Raw genomic sequence first — 18,439 nt, 5'->3', positions numbered from 1 at the left:
TCCTTAGGTCAGCGAATGAACTGGAAATGGGGTGGATGGTGGGGAAAATATTTCTCAGATCAATGTCGGTCACCTGTTAAATTAGCTAATCTTAAAAAAAAAAAAAATTCCATGCCCCATCACAAATCTTCCAGTGAATGTAAATATTTGTTGGTTGATTTTGGTAACGTAAAGATACATTATTAGGAGAGGAACCCCACTGGACAGAAAGCTCAGTCTGTTTAAAGGACCCCTATGACAAATATGCGTGGTTTTTAAATGCTTGTGGAATGACTCTCCAGGGGGAAAATAGAAAGCAATTAAATAACATTAGTAATTTCCTCAGCAGAAATCACTGCAGCCCTTGGTCTGTCACACAGACACTCTTTGAACCATAATCCAGACGACCCTGGAGTCACTCCTAAACTGCAGTGTGACACAATGTAAAAATTCCTCTTATTTACATTTTATTAGAAAAATAATTCTCCAAGAGACCTCCTTTCGCCATTAAGGGGGGAAAACCCTATTGAAAGAGAGACAAATGGCAAAATACAGTAAACTAACTGAAGGTATGCATTCTCTGTTGCTTGTTAAGTATAAATTATTACTTGCAGTAGGACAATAGGAAGCTCCCCTTTGCGTGCCTGTTCTGCCATTTCTATTCCTTCCTTAGGGACACGTTTACAAATGGGGTCCATTGGTTCAGGATAATACCAGCCAGCTGCTGGTCTGGACAGAGAGAATCCATTCTCTTTGCCTGCCCTGATCCTCTGGGGAATCACGTTCCCAAGCTTTAACCATGCCCTTTTTGACATGGGCCCAAGGAAAGGGGCCAGGTGTAGGGGAGACCCTTGTCCTAGGGAAGTCCAGAGCCCCAGGGGCAGCTTGTCCCCTTGTCCCCAAGGACCTAAGCTCACCACCTGTGCCCACACTGGAGACAGTGTGGCTGATTCTAGGCATAGTCTCTTGGCAAACAGGGGTCATCCTGGTGTCTCATGATCTGATAGGCAGACGAGAACATTAAATGACACTCGGAGAATGTCCAAGTGACCAAGACTGATTGGGCTCCCATATGTTTTTGTTTATTTCCTCACCACTTGGTGGAAGTTCTGGATCCTCCTGGCTCAGGGCAGGCACCAACTGCCCAAGTGGCATCAGCTTCGGGAAGCTCTTTCTAAGAACATAAGCCTTAGCTAAGTGGAGCTGGGAGAGTGTTCAGCTCCTAGGGTCACTCAAGATGGGGTCAAGAGGGAGGAAGGATAAGCCTAAAGCACAATGTAAACACTAAATTTTCAGATCACAATCCTTTGGGCCATGGCTAGCATAATGTATTTTATATATGGCCCAGCATATTATTAAGACAAAACAAATGTTGGATAACTGTGTGTGCTGAGTAGCTGAAGGAAACTCGATCAAGGGAAGCAGATTAAGAAGTTCTTCACAAGGTCAGAAGAGAAATTTTTAAGAGGTGTTAGGATAGTGGCTGGCAGGAGCCTTCTTATGTCTGGAGAGAACCCACTGCATTATCATATCTTTTTTTTTTTTTTTTTTACGATTTTATTTATTTATTTATTTGACAGAGAGAGAGATCACAAGTAGGCAGAGAGGCAGGCAGAGAGAGAGGAGGAAGCAGTCTCCCTGCAGAGCAGAGAGCCCGATGCGGGGCTCTATCCCAGGACCCTGAGATCATGACCTGAGCCGAAGGCAGCGGCCTAATCCACTGAGCCACCCAGGCGCCCCGCATTATCATATCTTAATTGGAGTTTCCTACTTTCAGAGTTGGCCCCCGACAGCTGATCAGACAGCAGTTTGGTTACCAAAGATTACCAGAACCATACCAACCTGCCTCGAAATTGAATTTGAACCAGGAGTACAGAATTTGCAAAATTTAATAAGGGACAGTTAATTTAATTCAATATTAAGTTTGAATTTTTCACTTGGATTCTTACATCCGGTCTCATTTGGCATCTTTTTCTTTTGTCTGTGACCTGAGGCATTGGAGGGGTGGAATTAACAGCCCAGGCTCCAGGCTCCGTACTCCATCTACCTGCGGGTTCGGATCCAGGTCCTTTCATTTCTGAGCGGCAATATGCCTCAGTTTCCTCTTCTATAAAATGGGTGAACAGTAGTACCTACCTAATGGGACTGCTTAAAGGGATACATGAGATAATGTATAGAACACTCAGCACTGGCTCTAGCTCTTCAAGCATGGTTAGTAAATACTAGCTGCTATTACTGTCTGAATCCTTGGAAGGTGGTGGCAGGGTCGGTGAGGGGGGGGGCTGTCTCTCAGTGTTGGTGTTATTATGTAAGGGACCCTGGGCTTAAGAGCTACTTCCTCATTTTCTTTGGGTCTCCATTTCCTCACTTGCGAAGTGAGGGGTTCTGGTTGAGGCCCCTTCTAGTTCAGGCATGGTGTGGTGGAAGGAAGTCTGCGTTAGCCACAGCTTCTGTTTATCAACATTTTCCCTTTCTGAAGGGATAAATGATAAATGAGAACCGTGTCTTTTTACTTCCTTAAATACAGAAAAGAGTTTTGGAGCGTTCGAGAAGAAATCCGCCCAAAGACAGGTCTAAGTAATCTTGCACTCCTGATAAGCAATGCGAGAGACCTTCAAAAAAAGTTCCACTTCCTTACCTCTCTCTTGATGTATTATGGTATTTGGGTATCTTTGTACCTTAGCGGCTCTGACCACAGTGAATGACAATGAAGTGAAAGCATGATTAGCATTTTATCAGCCCCTCCCCTTTTTAAAAAAGGGGCTTCCTCCGGGGTAGAATGGCTCCTAAGAGGTCATCAGTTACAGACTTTGGTTTATCACCATAGCTTTTTTTAAAAGCTGAGATCTTTGGGGATGAAGTGAGGTGGAGGAGGGGGATATGCTTTTGCTTCTTGTTTTTGTTAACCTTGAGTGGATTGTGAAAACTTTAAGAAGGGGGGAAGGAAACTCGGAATAGATATGTTTCAGTAAAGAGCAAGTCTCCTGGGATTTCTTCCCATAGTGTCAGTGGGTGTATAAATTTCATACAGACTTCAAAATGCACTCAGTAAAACTGACATCCCCGTTCACTCCTTCCTGCCAACTCCCTGCTGGAAGCCTCCTGAGTTTTATTTACAAGGTCTCTGCCACACGCATTCTACCTTCCTTGAAAGCCCAGGCCATGACCTGCCTGTGGGTCCCTTTCGTTCTCACAGTGGATTTCATGGCCAGTGGCCTGGGCATGAATGACAGCTGGACAACACTGCAGAGTTGATCACCAGATTTCACAGCTAATGAGCTTTTTCTTGGGAAAGCCTTTGATCTCTTTGCAGAAGGATGCTCATCCTTGGGTTGGGCAAACCTTCCCATTTTACAGATGAAGAAACTGAGCAGGTATGGGTATACATGTTTAGTGTCATCTTGAACATTCCCGGTTAGATGATAGCTGCACCAGCTGCACAGCTAAGCCCTCCCACTCCTTGTCTTGAGTTTAGCTGTGGTTTTGATGCTTGAAACAGCATTGATCCCTCTAGTTAATGGTCAGAGTACCTTCTTCAGAATTTAAGGGCTGTGGGCATAAAACCCATAGACTTTTTTTTTTTTTTCCTTAATGAACCTCGGTCTGGATTTCCAGGAACAGTTTTCTGCAGGAGTGGGCTGCTGTTGGATTAAGCATTAAGAGGAACCTTTACAGTCTAAAGAATTTAGAAACCCACACCTTCTGCGCCAGCCTCGGGGCTCTGCTGATCTCCTAGGTGAACTGGGTTCAGGCCTGTAGCTCTCTACCCCTGTAGCTCTCTACCCCTTCTGAGATCGTCTCCAGCGCACATCACCTCCAGGACACCACCGGAAGGAGGGTTCCTGTCCAAGAGGGTGGGGCACCCACCTCCGGGCAGAGTGCATTCAGGGAGTTCTCTCTCTCTCTCTCAACCTCCAAGTCAGGCAGCTGTATGGGAACTCCCACCAGCACCACCGTACGTTTCACGCTGACTCCCTCTCCATCTGCCAAGGCAAACCCCAGGGAAGCGAGAACCGTGTCAGGGAACCGGCCCAACCCAACTGCCCGCTTTCGGGGGGAACTGGGCCCCCGGACCGTATCCAGGCTAGCGGGCCTGCAAGCGCCGGGTATGGGACTCCCGGGTTCGTGGACATCAGGTCCTGGTCCCAGAGCATGTGCAAACCCGGGAGCCCTTGTGCCCGCTGCCGGGGGCACAGGGACTCCTGCCCGGTATCGCGTGCAGAGCCACCCCCCGTGGCCTGTGCGCCCCGGGGCTCCCGCGAGACGCCCCGCCGGACCACACAAAAGACCCCACCCCAGGTCGGGCGTGCATTTCCTGTTAGAGCGGCGGCGGCGTGCAGCCACCCATGTGCATCCCGTGGCGCGCGGGCCGGGCGGGCCGTGGGGCACGCCCCCACGCAGTCCCAGTCCCCGCGCGCCGGCCGCGAGGGGCCGCCCTTGGCGGGCCCGCCCCCATGTCACCGCAGGCCGGGCTCCCTTTGTGTGCGGCCCGAGCGCCGCGGCCGCGCCATTGGCCCGCCGGCCCGGGGGGCCAGCCCCTTCCTGGCTCGCTTCATGCATATGCATGAGCGCCCTGGCCCCCCCCCCCCCCCCCACCTCCCGCCGGCCCCTCCCCGCCCCCTCCCGCGCGGGCGTGCGAGGCGCGCGGCGCGGCTCCCTCCTCGCGGCAGCAGGCGCCCGAGCCCGAGCCCGAGCCCGAGCCCGAGCCAGGGCGAGCCGAGCCTGCTCCGGGCGGGCGGCGGCGGCGGCGGCGCCGCTCCAGCCATGTCAGCGCGCGCGAGCCTGGGCCCACCATGAGCCATGGCCATGTCCGTGAGCGCCGAGGACGACGACTATGAATCGGAGCCGGACCAGGTCGGCGGCCCGGGGTGGGGCTGAGGGAGGGACCCGCCGCCCGCCCGCCCGCCGACCTCCCGACCGACCGACTGACGCGCCCGGGCGGCCGCGACGCCGCCGCCGCCGCGATGAGGAGAAAGTTTTGCAGCCGCCGCCGGCGGGGCCGCCAGGGCCGGGCCCGAGCGGGGCGTGGAGGAGCGCAGCAGGCCGGCGGCTGCCGGGGCGCCGCGGGCCCCGCAGCCGGCCCGGGCAGGGGGCGTGTGCGAGCGGCGGTGCGGGAGGGTGGCCGACCGTGCCGCGGGGACAATGTGGGCCTCGCCGTCGGGCGGGCCCTGCCGGGCGCGGGCCATGGCCCGCGGGCAAGTTGCGGGCGCCGGCGCTGGCGGCCAGGGCTCGCCTCGCCCTCGCCCGCGGCCCACGCGCGTGCCGGCCGCCCCGGGCGCACCCGGACCTGCGGCCGCCGGCGCCTCCCTCCTTTCTGTTTGCAAAGTTGCACCGGGACCCTCGGCCTCGGGGCTGGAGGACGCCGCGGCCCGGGGCCCGTGGGCCCGACGGCCCGAGCTTTTGTCTGGGCGCCGCGCGCCCGCCGCCCGCCGTGGGCAGACGGAGACAGGAAGGGGTGCGAGCCTCGGGCCGGCGCGGGGAATCCGGAACCCGGCGAGTGCGCTCCGCCGCGGCCGGGCGGGAGGAAGCCGTGACCCCAGATGGCAGTATTTGGCCTCCGTTGGGTTTAGAAGGGAAAGCAGCCTCTCTTGGGACCTGGGGGGAGAAATCTGTGTATAAAACAAAGCCCTGGGTGTGTTTACGGCGTGAATTTACTCCGGGAAGATTCGTGTTTTTAAGCAGGGGAAGAAAGTTGAGGATTTGCGGAGTGTAATCAGCGCAATATTTGCAGCAGGGCACAGGCTAGGTAGACTTGTCCGAGGAATTAAGCACGGGGTGGGTTGAGTTATCATGCGGGCACGGGACCAGGTGAATAAGATGCTTATTTATAATCCTGGGTGTCTTTCCTCCGCGGAATAAAGATATTTTGGAATGTTCAGGCCGAGATGTAGGAGCTTTTTTCTCTTCCATTAGGGGTGATTGAGGAAGTGCTGTACGTGCTGCACGTAAATTCTATCACACAGATCATTAAGTGGTTTTATCTAGCAAACGAAGTTAAATTTTATTTTTACATTACATTTTATTGTTTTCTGAGTTTTGCTGGATATTTTTCAGGCACATGCATCTACCTTTATGGTGTTCCTGAATCTCACTGGTTTTACCAATTGGATTTACCGGGAGACAACCCAAGTGGTTTTGTCTTGGAACTTTTATCAAGTCAGGATAGCACCGTGTGGGAATGGTTCTGGCGTCGTGGTTTGCACCAAATCTTGGTTTGAAAAATTTTCAGTTCAGTTTGGATCTGCCTAATCTTCTAGCATCTTCTCATTCATACGACACTTGTGTTCAGCGTTGACTTCGCTTTGGTGTTTCAGGATTGAGGTTCCTGTTACCTGCTTTGTTTTGGCTTTTTTAATTTGGCCACACCCTGCAGCCTATGGTAGATACAATCTTTGACAGTGTATGAGACAAGACTTCGTATGTCTCTGGGCTAAAAACCACGTTTTCAGGTCTGCCACTCCTGAGAGAGACTCCCATCAGGAGAGGATCTGTACTCCCTGTAGCCAGATTACTTTCCTCCTCCACCCATCAGTCAGCTCTGTGTGGCTCTTCGGGAGCTGTCAGCAGCGTCCTCAAGGTTTGCTTTAAGATGATTTGTCCCACACAGGTGTATTGAGGTGACCCCTAAGCCAGGTCAAAGGGCACCAGGTTTTTCCCATATTAACAACAGAGGATGGTTGTCAGCAAGGGACCTTGCATTTGCAAAAGCTCCAGGCTGTGGCTCAGGGCTCCCTGCCTCCTCCTCCCCACCCCTTCCTCACTAGTTTTCCCAGCCTCCGGGTTTCATGGGCCTGAGAACAGTGACTTCCTCTAAGGATCTCAAAAGCATTTATGTCTTCCACAGGTGGGTGAGTCTCTGGGTGGGGTCTAGACCCCACTGTTCTCTAACATGTCCTTCAAAGAGGGGTAGAAGTCTTGGATTATGGGCACACAGGCACACTCCCCACCTGCTGTGTGAAGAGACCAGTGGAGGCCCTCTTGGGAAATTACTACTGTCCAGTTACCCCCAGCAGCTGTGTCTAGCCCCTCACTACCACCCCTCATCCGAATTTTGCCTGTTCCATCTTGACATTCTGTGCAAGTCTCTTGTCCCCACCTGGGTAGCATCAGGCTTCCTTAGTCCTGTCTGCCCCACTCTTTCCCACAGCAGCCAATGTCCCCCCTGCTCCCAGGAATGAGGGGGTGATGGTGGGTGGGAGGAGACCCCTTGCATGCCCTTTGCTGGTGCTCGCTCTTAGCTGGGCCTTCTCCCATGGACTTGATTTGCTTCTCCAGTGCAGAATGTGTCAGAAAATTCTTTAGCTGTTTTTAGTTTAAGGAGATGCCCCTTAAAGAATGGCTGTTAATGAGAATTCTTGTTCCATCTTGTTGTTTTATTTTTAACCCTTGAACTGAAAGTAGCTTTGTTCCTTATTTTAAACTAAAAGTGATTGTTGGGGCATCTGGGTAGCTCAGTCAGTTAGAATCCAATTCTTGGTACCAGCTCAGGTCTTGAACATCTCAGGGTCATGAGTTCAGGCCCTGCGTTGGACTCCATGCTGGGGGTGGAGCACACTTAAAAATAACAACAACAACAACAACAACAACAACAATAATAATAGTGATTGTTGTTTGTTTCCAAAAAAAAAAGTAACGGAAAATCTCTCAGAAGTTTATGCAGCCATAAGTGATGTGTTACTCATTATAGCTTCTTAGTGAAATTTTAAGACTGGGATCCCTGAACCTTCTTGAAATTTTATGCAAAGGTTGGTGACTTCGTGTGCGTTTTTCTGGGAAAAGGCCCTTAGCTTTCCTCAAATTCTCCAGAGGTCCTCTCCTCCCCTGGGTTTCTGGTAACTGTTGTGTTTTTATTCTCTTGCTCCTTACCCTTAGTATATAAACAAACCGAAGCCCTCCCTGGAGTCTACAGGTGTGTGTGAAGAGACCCCACGAAGCTGCTAAATCTGGCTTTTCCTGAAATGTCCATTATGCACGAAGATTCGGGAACAGGCATATGTTGAGATGAATCTGTGTTATGTAGTAGAATACTGCATTAGCATGTTTGGGGGGCTGTGGCTACCCCTTGTGGGGCTCAATGTCAGTGTGCTGCTGTTGGGAGTAGCTTGCTAGGAAACCTGGAACTGTCTTAATTGTAAAAACACAACCATGTTTCACTGTTTTTCTCACTGACTTGTCTTGACAGTCTTCCCTTCTTGAAATTCTTCCCTGGTTCAGTGATGGCACAACCTTCTGCCGCCTTGCCTGCCTTTCTGGTCATTCCTCCACAGGTTGGTCTTTCTCACTGGTCCGTGAATGTTTGTAGTCTTGAATGTAGTGTCTAGGATCCTCTTTTCACTCTGCCTTTTCTCCCTGGACAACCTCATGGACTTAACTAGTTTAACAATATACTGTTAAACTTCCTTGAACGTCTTGTTGAACCCTTAGAGTCTGTGTGGGATGATGGAGTCATTCATCTCTCCTCTCCTAAGCCCCGTGTTCTCCTGTTGCTCAAGCCAGAAACCTCAGAGCTTTTCAGGACTCTTCCTGCCTGCATATCCCATGTTCAGGCAGCCTCATGGGTCTGCTTCTAGAACATCTGAATCGTCCCCTGTCCGTGCCTTCATCATCTTCAGTCTGGGTTACTGTAATGTCTTCATCTCATCTCCTTGCCTTTCACCCTGCTCAGCCTCCCAAAAAATACTCACACACATGCCAGAATGTGATCGTGTTGCTCCTGAAGGGGACACCATTTCTCTGTGTCCTATGAGGCCCTGCAGGATTAGGCTCCTGCCATCTCAAGGCTGTTTTCCAGTAGCCATATGAGGCTACTGAATGTGCCGTGTAGTTTCACATCTCTATCTTACTACTCTTCCTTCTGCCTAGACTGTCTGCTCTCTACCCCACCCTGTCCCAGTGCAGAGGCCTATTCTGCCTTAAGACCCTTTGTCACTACCTCCTGTGTCTATTACCCTCCTTCGAACCTCCCTTCCTAGTGAGATGAGGCTCAGCACATCAGGGTCCAGGCTTTAGAGCTCCTGCCCAGACTCCTATCTTGGCTTCTCCTTCATTGGCCATATGACATTAGGCAGATGACTTAACTCTGCTGTGCCTCAGTTTCCTAACTTCTGAATGGAGATAATTTCTCATAGATTACTGATGGCAAATGTTGAAAAGAGCAATTACTTCAGTGTTACTTTTAAATATCATCGTCCTATCACATCACATTGCATTGCATTTACATAGTTATCTTTCTTTCTCTCCCCACCCCCCACCCCACTGTAATGCCTTTGCGAGTAAGGAACATATTCATCTCTGTAGTTCCAGCGGAGTAAGGAACATATTCATCTCTGTAGTTCCAGCGCTTAGCACTGAATCTGGTACATAGTTCTCAACCAGAAAACACTTGGGTAGGCAGATGGGTGAATGTATGAAATGAGTCTCCAGTGTGGATTCTATGCTCTGTTGGCTAGTGATGTTGAGCATCTTTTCATGTGCTTATTCCCTATTTGTATATATGGGTTTTGGGGGTTTGTTTGTTTTGTTTTAGAGCATGTGGCAGGGGGCGGGGCGGGAGGAGGAAGAGAGAGGATCTTAAGCAGGCTCCATGCCCAGCGCCAAGCCTGCCATGATACTCAGTCTCACAACCCTGAGGTCAAGACCTGAGCTGAAATCAAGAGTCGGATGCTTAACTGACTAAGCCACCCAGGCACCCCTATGTTTTTGAAGAAATTCCTATTTAAATCCTTTGCCCATTTTCAAATTGGGATGTTTGTCCATTTATTGTTGAATTGTTGGAATTCTTTATATATACTAGGTACTAGTCCATTACTAGAGGTACTGTTGGCAGTAAGTTCTCCCATTCTCTGGGCTTTTTCACCGGAGTTTGCCCCTTTTAAGCACAAAAGTTTTTAGTTTTGAGTCCGGTTCTTCTGTTTTCTTTTGTTGCCTGTGCTTTTGGTGTCAGATCCAAGAAATCAAGGTCATAAGGATTTATCCTTATGTTTTCTTCTAAGTTTTATAATTTCAGCTCTTACATTTAGGTCTTTGATCCATGTTGGAGGTCACTTTTGCGTATAGTATAAGGTTGGGGTCCAGCTTCATTCTTTTTGCATGTCCCTGCACCATTTGTTAAAAAGACTATCTTCTCCCCACTAAATTATCTTGACACAGTTGTTGAAAATCACTTGGTCACTGAAAATTGTTTGGTCATAAATACTAAAAGAGATATATTTCTGGACTCTCAATTCCATTGATCTGTATGTCCTTAAGTCAGTACCACATGGTCTTGTTTACTGTAGATTTGTACTAAGTTTTGAAGTCAGGACATATTAATCCTCCAACTTTATTCTTTTTTTAAAGGGCTTTTTTTTTTTTTTTTTAAAGATTTTATTTATTTGGGGCACCTGGGTGGCTCAGTGGATTAAGCCGCTGCCTTCGGCTCAGGTCATGATCTCAGGGTCCTGGGATCCAGCCCCGCATCGGGCTCTCTGCTCCGCGGGGAGCCTGCTTCCTCCTCTCTCTCTGCCTGCCTCTCTGCCTACTTGTGATCTCTCTCTCTGTCAAATTTCTGTCAAATAAATAAATAAAATCTTTAAAAAAAAAAAGATTTTATTTATTTGTTTGACAGAGATCACAAGTAGACAGAGAGGCAAGGCAGAGAGAGAGGAGGAAGCAGGCTCCCCACAGAGCAGAGAGCCCGATGTGGGGCTCGATCCCAGGACCCTGGGATCATGACCTGAGCCGAAGGCAGAGGCTTTAACCCACTGAGCCACCCAAGCGCCCCTCCAACTTTATTCTTTTTTCAAGATCGCTGTGGCCTTTCCAGGTCCCTGGCATTTCCGCTTGAATTTTAGGATCACCTTGTCAGTTTCTACAAAAACCCAGCTGGGACTTTGATAAGGATTGCATTAAATCTATTGATCATGTTGGGGAGTATTGCCATCCTGACAGTATTGTCTTTGAATCCATGAACATGGGATGTTTTTTCATTAATTTAGGTTACTCCAAGTAATTTTAATCCCAGAGTTTTAGAGATGAGGGATTGAAGAGGTTCTGTCCTTGAATATTCAGGAGGAGAGGATCTGATGGGTAGGAGGGACTCTGTAAGTATTTGTGGAATGAATGAAAGAACTACTAGACTGATGTTGCCTTTAAGAAAGATGCTTAGGAGTAACTGGTGGAGGAGATTGTTGGAATTCTATGATTTGTGTAGGGGGGCATGTGGACTGCAGATTTCCTTAACAGGTGGAGCTGGGCTGATAAAATCAACAAGTGGCTTGGGGATTGAGAAGGCTGGTTTGTAAGTGAAAGTTGGTGGCTACCATCATTCCTTTTTGCTGAGAAGACCAGGTCATGCTGATATTAAGAAAGTTGCGTTCTGGGTCACTTGAACAAGTAGGGGCAAGGCGGGATAGAGTGGAATTTAGAATTGGGCTGTGAACCTTTTGATATCATGCAGAAGAGATTCGGACAGATGCTGGGTACCAGAATGATAGGGCTTTGGCTTGTTTTTCTTCTTTCATAGAGACCCTCCAGTGTCTTTCTCACCTGTTGGTTTTCTGGGTGGTCTGTCTTGGGATCCTGTACTTCAGGTGTTGCTCAGCTGACTCCTGACAAGCCAGCTGGTGCCCACTTCCCACAAAAGCTGGCCATGAAGCTGCAGGCGGCAGCAGCTTCTCTTGGCAACTTGAGACTTGGCTTGGCAACCGGCTGGAGAGGGCCTGAGTCGAGGTCTTCAGAAAACAGGGCCTCCTCACACCTCTTCCAGGATGTTGTCTGCTATTGGCTCTGTGTTTTTCCAGGGTGGTTCAGCTGTCATCAGAACCCAGGAGGATTTGTTTTTTCCGTGGGTTGGAGAAGTGCTGCTCTGGGTGGGAATGTGCTTTGGGGAAAGCGCTGGAAGGTAGGCTCATCTCATAGTCACGTATGAGCTCTGTGACACTGGCTGGATCGGCCCAAGGTTTTTTCTCAGAGAGACGCTGTCCTCCCGTTCAGTTAGGCCAGAGGCGCCCAGAGGCTATTTATACCTGACGTTCCTGAGTGGGAGGGGAGAGCCGTGTTTGGACTCTGGGAATTTTTTTCAGTCTTTCACCAAAGTAGCTGGTCCTTTGACTCTCCTGCTCTGGAGGTCAGAGTTTGAGCCCTTCACCCCGGTTTGTCCTTGGAGGTCGGACTGGGCTGCCCTCTGTCTCCCCGACTTGAGGTTCAGAATTGTCAAACTTGTCGCTTGTGTTTTGGGGATTAGAGGAGTGAGTTGCTTCCAGGACACGTGCTCTTCATAGGGGTAGAATCTGATTCTTGCGAGCTGTGAAGAGAAAGAAAAACCCTGCTGGTTTCCGTTTCTCTGGAAGTGAGTGTGCTTCTCCGTACCACTTTTTGGCACCTGTCCTGCTGTGGGCGTGAAGGAAGGCCCTGACCGTGGACCCATTCAGGGCTGTGTACTCGTCCTTGGCAGGCTCCGTCACCTAGGGCAAGTCGCTTTACCTCTCCCTCCAGTCTCCTTGTCTGAGAAATGGCATCTCTCATGGGGTTCTTGTTGGGAAAATAAGGTCCTAGCATACGTAAAATGGCCACAGTAGCAGGCATTCGGCAAATATCCACTGTCACTGCTGTCGCCATCCTTATGGCTGCTCCCATCTGGCACACTTGCTGTTCTATGGTCAGCTGCTTAGCGTTCAGGTCCATGGCCCCCAGGTACCGTTCTCAATTCCAGACGTTCGGAAACAGTTTTGTGTTTAACCACTCATCTGGCAGCAGTACCTGACCTGAATGGGCGCGTGTGGTGTGTAGCCTGATCGTCCTTCTTCCAGTGTCAGGGCTGCTAAACTCCTCCTGTGTGTGACAGGGGGTGCCCCAGCCCTCACTGGGGTGTGGTGTAAGGACTGGTGGGAGGGGGCCGCTGGATCTTCACTGCCGGGAGACGGAATAGCTTCTGTGGGAGCTGCCCCTTGCCCGACGCAGCTGGTGGCGTATAGGTCCAGTCCCCTCCCTGGTACCAGGGCCGCTGGCTGGGCCACCCTACAGCTGAGGGGGGCCCTGACTGAGTGAGTGTGGAGCAGCTCTGTGGGAGCAACAGGGGCCAGGTGGGGTCAACGAGGACCGATGGGCCATTGGAGCCAGGTCTCGTGTCTCCCTTTCTTCTTTGGAATTTAGAGCAAGTTGAGGGGGATAAAGATCTAGAGTAGTCGGGCTCCTCTGAATGTCGCAGGGTGCTCAGAAGATAAATTGGAGGGAAGCATCTAAGGTGTCAATACCAAAGGGGGGGTGGTGTGAGATTTTCAGCTCTCTGCAGGGACCACTGGACTGCAGAAGAAATGGATGATGGCGAGGCTTTATTCACAGGGAAAGGTGGACTGTGTTTCTTCCTGATGTGGTTATAGGTTTCTTTTTTTTTTTTTCTTTTTATTTTATTTATTTGACAGAGAGAAATCACAAGCAGGCAGAGAGGCAGGCACAGAGAGAGGAGGAAGCAGGCTCCCTGCGGAGCAGAGAGCCCGATGCGGGGCTGGATCCCAGGACCCTGAGATCATGACCTGAGCCGAAGGCAGAGGCTTTAACCCACTGAGCCACTCAGGTGCCCCGGTGGTTATAGGTTTCTAGATAGCCCCTGTGGTGGTGCTCCGAGGGGTCTCTAGAAGGAGGACCCTTTGCACTGTTGTGATACAGAGTAACCACACTTCTGGGTCCGGGAGCTGACAAGAGGGGCTTTTGTTAGGGATCCAGGTGTGGCAGGCAAGTAAAATTAAAAGGCTGGGACCGGACTTGAGATTAATTGGCCGCGAAAGGGCTGTTGTAAGCATTAGATGCGATGCCAACTCAGTCATAATTTGGGGTAAGGAGTGTGTCTCCCTGACTGATGAACCGTTTTTGAGCAGACTCCTGCTGCTTGGAAAGGTGCTTCAGACAATACACACTACCGTCCTGGTCCCTCCTATTTCCAGTCCCAGGTGCACGGGGGACGAGCAGAGGGTGTCCTTTGCAGCTGGCCTGGGAGCTTCCCCATGGATCCTGGCTGGCAGGGGCCTCTGAGGCTGCCACCCCAGACAGCAGGACTCTGGGCAGGACCTGTGGCTGACTGGTTCTCTGTTCTGCATTTTTGCACCGCTCTTCTGTTCATCTTTGTTTTCTTCTGAGTTGCGGGAAAAGAAGCGTTTGGAGCCTGTTTAGAGAAGAGCTCAGAAGCCAAGGCTACTTAGGCTTACTGTCTCATTCTCCTAGACTTTGTTTGGTTTTTGACTTTGACTTTGTCAAAGGACACTGGTGACAAGACACTTTTTTAAAAAAGATTTTATTTATTTGACACAGATCACAAGTAGGCAGAGAGGCAGGTGGGTTGGGGGGGCAGGCTCCCAGCACCTTGAGATCATGAACTGAGCCAAAGGCAGAGGCTTAACCCACTGAGCCACCCAGGTGTCCCAACAAGACACTCTTGATAACTGCCTTCCTGAGCTCTCTGTCTCAAAGGGAAGGCCCCTGAGAACACAGCCCATAGGAGGCGCCCAGAACACAGAACAAAGGAGGGCAGAGAGGGCTGTCAGAAGAAAGCAGTGTGTAGACTGGGGCCTGCAGAATGAGTAGGTCTCAGCCACCTGGAGTAGGGAGGAGGTTTGTGTTCCTGGCTGAGGGGACAGAGGCCTTCCGTGTGGTCCTGTGTGGCCTCGTGGGGACGCAGAACCTGGCATGAGGCAGGAAGGGGGGCCTGTGCTGAGACGTGGCGGCTGCCGAAGGGTCTTTGAACCAGGATGTGCTCTCAGAAGCAGAGTGTCCTCTGTTCACTTTCTGGGGCTGCCGGAATGAAGTACCCAAAACGGGGGCGCTTAAAACAGCAGAAACTTATTCTCTCACAGTTCAGAAGCCAGAATTCTGAAATCAGGTGCTGGCAGGACTATGCTAACTCCTAACACTCCAGGGGTGATCCTGCCTTGTGTCTTCCCACCTCTGGGGGCTGCCGGCTTCCTTGGCCTGTAGACATGTCCAGTCACACGGCCATCTGCTTCCTGTGTCTCCACACACACTCTCTCCGTTCCTGGGCCCAAACTGTCCCTTTTATAGGGACGCCGGTCCTACAGGATTAGGGCCCACTGCAATGTCCTTTAGTTCAGTTGGATCGCGCTGTAAAGGCCCCGCTTCTCCGTAAGGCCCACTGTCCGAGGTCCTGGGGTTGGGAGCGGAACAGGAGCCCCAGGTCCCCCGCCGTGGGGTCTGGCCAGCCCTGTGGCCCATCTCACTATCCCGTGTGCTCTCCCGCAGAACCGGGCAGTAGGTCGGCCCAAGGGGAAGCTTGGCCCGGCCTCCGCCGTGAAGTTGGCCGCCAACCGGACGACGGCGGGAGCTCGCCGACGCCGGACGCGATGCCGCAAGTGCGAGGCCTGCCTGCGGACCGAGTGCGGAGAGTGCCACTTCTGCAAGGACATGAAGAAGTTCGGGGGCCCCGGGCGGATGAAGCAGAGCTGTATCATGCGGCAGTGCATCGCGGTGAGTGCGGCGGCCCGCGCCCTGGGCGGCTCCGCGTCCGCCCCCCAGCACCCGCCCGCCCCCCTCGCCCGCTTGTCCCGTTTGTCCCACTTGTCAGTCGCCTGGCCTCTCTCTTAGAGTGGGTGTTCAGCTGCAGAAACCCCTCAGAGGTGGCCCCTGCGGCAAGAACGGGGGCTCTGAGCCGTGCTGTTTCAGATTCCACCACATTACAGGACTGGGGGGCCCCTTCGCTGTCCTGGGCCCCTTTTTCTTCCTAGGCTGACGGTCCTACAACTCCTTCCTCCCCTCCATGACTAAGTACTTTGAAGTCTCTGCCATCACAGATGTCAGCCTGTCCTGTCTGTGACCCCGTTGCCAACATTTATGGTCCAGTTCATGATAGTTCTAGGCCCTCCCTTCCTTCCTGTCCTGCCTTCAAAGTCAGAGGTCTAGGGGAAAGGTCAGTGCCCCTCCTGAGGGGCCTGCCCCCGATAAAGAGGACTGATTGATGGTGCCCAGGAGCTTGGGCTGCCAGAGAGTCTGGCCAGCACCTCTGGACCCTCTCACTGCCCCCAGCCTTGCTCCAGGACCGGGCAGTGGATGCAGACTCTGACAACTTGGTGTGGTCCCGGGGTCTCTCCGTAGGTCCGTCTGGCACATAGGCACACTCTGCCTTCCACAGGGTGCTGCTGCCGGCCTCAGGGTCCTCCCTGTGGGAGCAGTGTGATCTCTCTGCTCCTGCAGGAAAGCAGGCTTAGCAGGAGGGACGGGATTCCTGGGTGAGCTCTGAAGGCCCAGCCTGGCATCGGGTGCGCCTTTCTCTCTGGCTGCGGCTGCCTCTCTGAGGCCAGGGGCGCCTTCCCCTTTCTCCCCCCACGTATACTGTGTGTTTTTGTTTTAGGTCAGTGGTTTTTTGTTTTCTTTTTTTACTGTGGTCAAAAACACAGAACAGAATTGACCACTTTAACCATTTTTAAGTGTCCAGTGCAGTCATATTACCTATATACTCATTGTTGTGCAAGCTGATCTCTGGAACCTTTTCATCTTGCCAAATGGAAACCCTATATCCATTGAACAACTCCATTTCCCTTCCCCCAACCCCTGGCAACCACCTTTCTACTTTCTGAGTGTGACTGCTGTAGGTACCTCCCAAAAGTGCTGTTTCTTCTGCAACTGGCTTATTTGTCCGAGTGTAATGTTCTCAAGGTTCATCTATATTGTAGCATGGGTCAGGATTTCCTTTTCTGTTTTTAAAAAAGTAAACTCTGTGCCCAACATGGGGCTTGAACTCATGATTCCAAGACCAAAGTTGCACGCTCTACCAACTGAGCCAGTCAGGATTTCCTTCTTTTTAAAGGCTGAATAATATTCACCATTTGTATATGCTGTGTTTTCGTTACCTGTTCCTCTGTTGATGGATGTTTACATTGCTTCCATCTCTTGGCTCTTGTAAATAATCCTGCTGTGAACACAGGGGGGCCCAGTGTCTTTTTGAGATCCTATTTGAATTCTTTTGGATATATACCAAGAAGTAGGATTGTTTGGATTATATGGTAGCTCTTTTTTTTTTTTTTTTTTTTTAAGATTTTATTGATTTAGGGGTGCCTGGGTGGCTCAGTGGGTTAAAGCCTCTGCCTTCGGCTCAGATCATGGTCTCAGGGTCCTGGGATCAAGCCCCACATCGGGCTCTGCTCAGCGGGGAGCCTGCTTCCTCCTCTCTCTCTGCCTGCCTCTCTGACTACTTGTAATCTCTGTCTATCAAATAAATCAATAAAATCTTTTTTTAAAAAATAAATAAAAGATTTTATTGATTTGAGAGAGACAGAGAGATCACATATGCACACACAGGTGAGGGGAGGGACAGAGGGAAAGGGACAGAGAGAGAATCTCAAGCAGGCTCCACGCTGAGCACAGAGCTCATTCTCAGGCTTGCTCTCATGACTCAGATCATGACCCCAGCCAAAATCAAGAGTCAGATGCTTAACCCAGCTGAACCACCGTGTGTCCCAGTAGCTCTATTTTTAATTATTTTGGGGACCCCCATACTGTTCTCTATAGAGACTGACCCACCTTACATTCCCCCCGCAGGGCACAAGGGTTCCGTTTTCTCCACATCCTCGCCAACACTGTGGTTTTCTTTCGTGCTGGTAGTGGTTACCCGTATGGTTTTGATCTTCATTTCCCTGATGATTGGTGACTTTGAACATCTTTTCATCGTTTTGTGTGTGTTGGCCATAGCTTCTTTGGAGAAAGGTCTTTTTAAGTCCTATGCCCAGTTTTTAAATTGGATTGTTTGCGTTTTTGTTACTGAGTTGCCGTTCTGCATGTGTTCTGCATATTAACCCCTCATCACATACACGGTTTCTGAATATCTGCTCCCATTCCATGGGTTGCTTTTTCACTCAGTGGATTGTCTCCTTCCCCATATGGTTTTTGTTTCGTTGCTTCTATTTTTGTTACCTGAACCCAGGTTGTTTCAGTGGATTTCAGGAAATTTGGGAGTCCTCTTGAAATTAAGTACAGCTTTTTGTCTCTGTGCATGCCTATATATTCCTTTTTCTGGAGCGAGGGTCCATGTGACCTGTTGCATTCTGTCCGGATTTAAGGGTGGTTGTCTGTAGGGACTGTTGGTTTTGAGAAGACTCGGGGCCGTGGGCCATGACCCGTAACTGTCTCATCCTCTTTAGCCTTGCTCCACTCCTGCCCCGTGTTCTAGGCGCAGGTTCAGAACCTGTCTCTGCTGTCACCGGTGCTTTGCAGCTTTGGTGCCTAGCTCAGTGCCTGGCACAGCGAGTGTTGAAGGAAGCCTCACTTTTGTGTGTGTCTCTCCAGTCTAATGGGAATTCTGGAGCTAACAGTAAATGTGGTCTTGGTAAATCTGACCCTTGGTGTCCTCCTTACTCTTCCTCCAACCTTTCTACTTTGTTGGGACTCTTCCTGCCGTGGTTTACCCACCTCTGACACACGCAGGCCACCTCTCTTCCCTTTCCAAGCCCTTCTCTCTTGATGTGCCAGAGTGTCTCTCTGT

General features: G+C 50.8%; 1 protein-coding gene across 12 annotated transcripts in view; it reads left to right on the top strand.

Annotated features, from left to right (window-relative positions):
• KDM2B (lysine demethylase 2B) overlaps nucleotides 1-18,439 on the top strand; it is a 121,713-nt gene that overhangs the window by 85,185 nt on the left and 18,089 nt on the right. For all 12 annotated transcript variants that reach the window (XM_046024260.1, XM_046024264.1, XM_046024262.1 and 9 more), the window contains one exon: nucleotides 15,208-15,432. In XM_046024260.1, the coding sequence (XP_045880216.1) occupies nucleotides 15,208-15,432 (225 nt within the window). The remainder of the gene's footprint in view (nucleotides 1-15,207; nucleotides 15,433-18,439) is intronic.

This window comes from Meles meles, chromosome 12, assembly GCF_922984935.1.
Source record: "Meles meles chromosome 12, mMelMel3.1 paternal haplotype, whole genome shotgun sequence".
In the NCBI taxonomy this organism is placed as follows: Eukaryota; Metazoa; Chordata; class Mammalia; order Carnivora; family Mustelidae; genus Meles; species Meles meles.
This window is presented reverse-complemented; position numbering and strand designations above follow the sequence as displayed.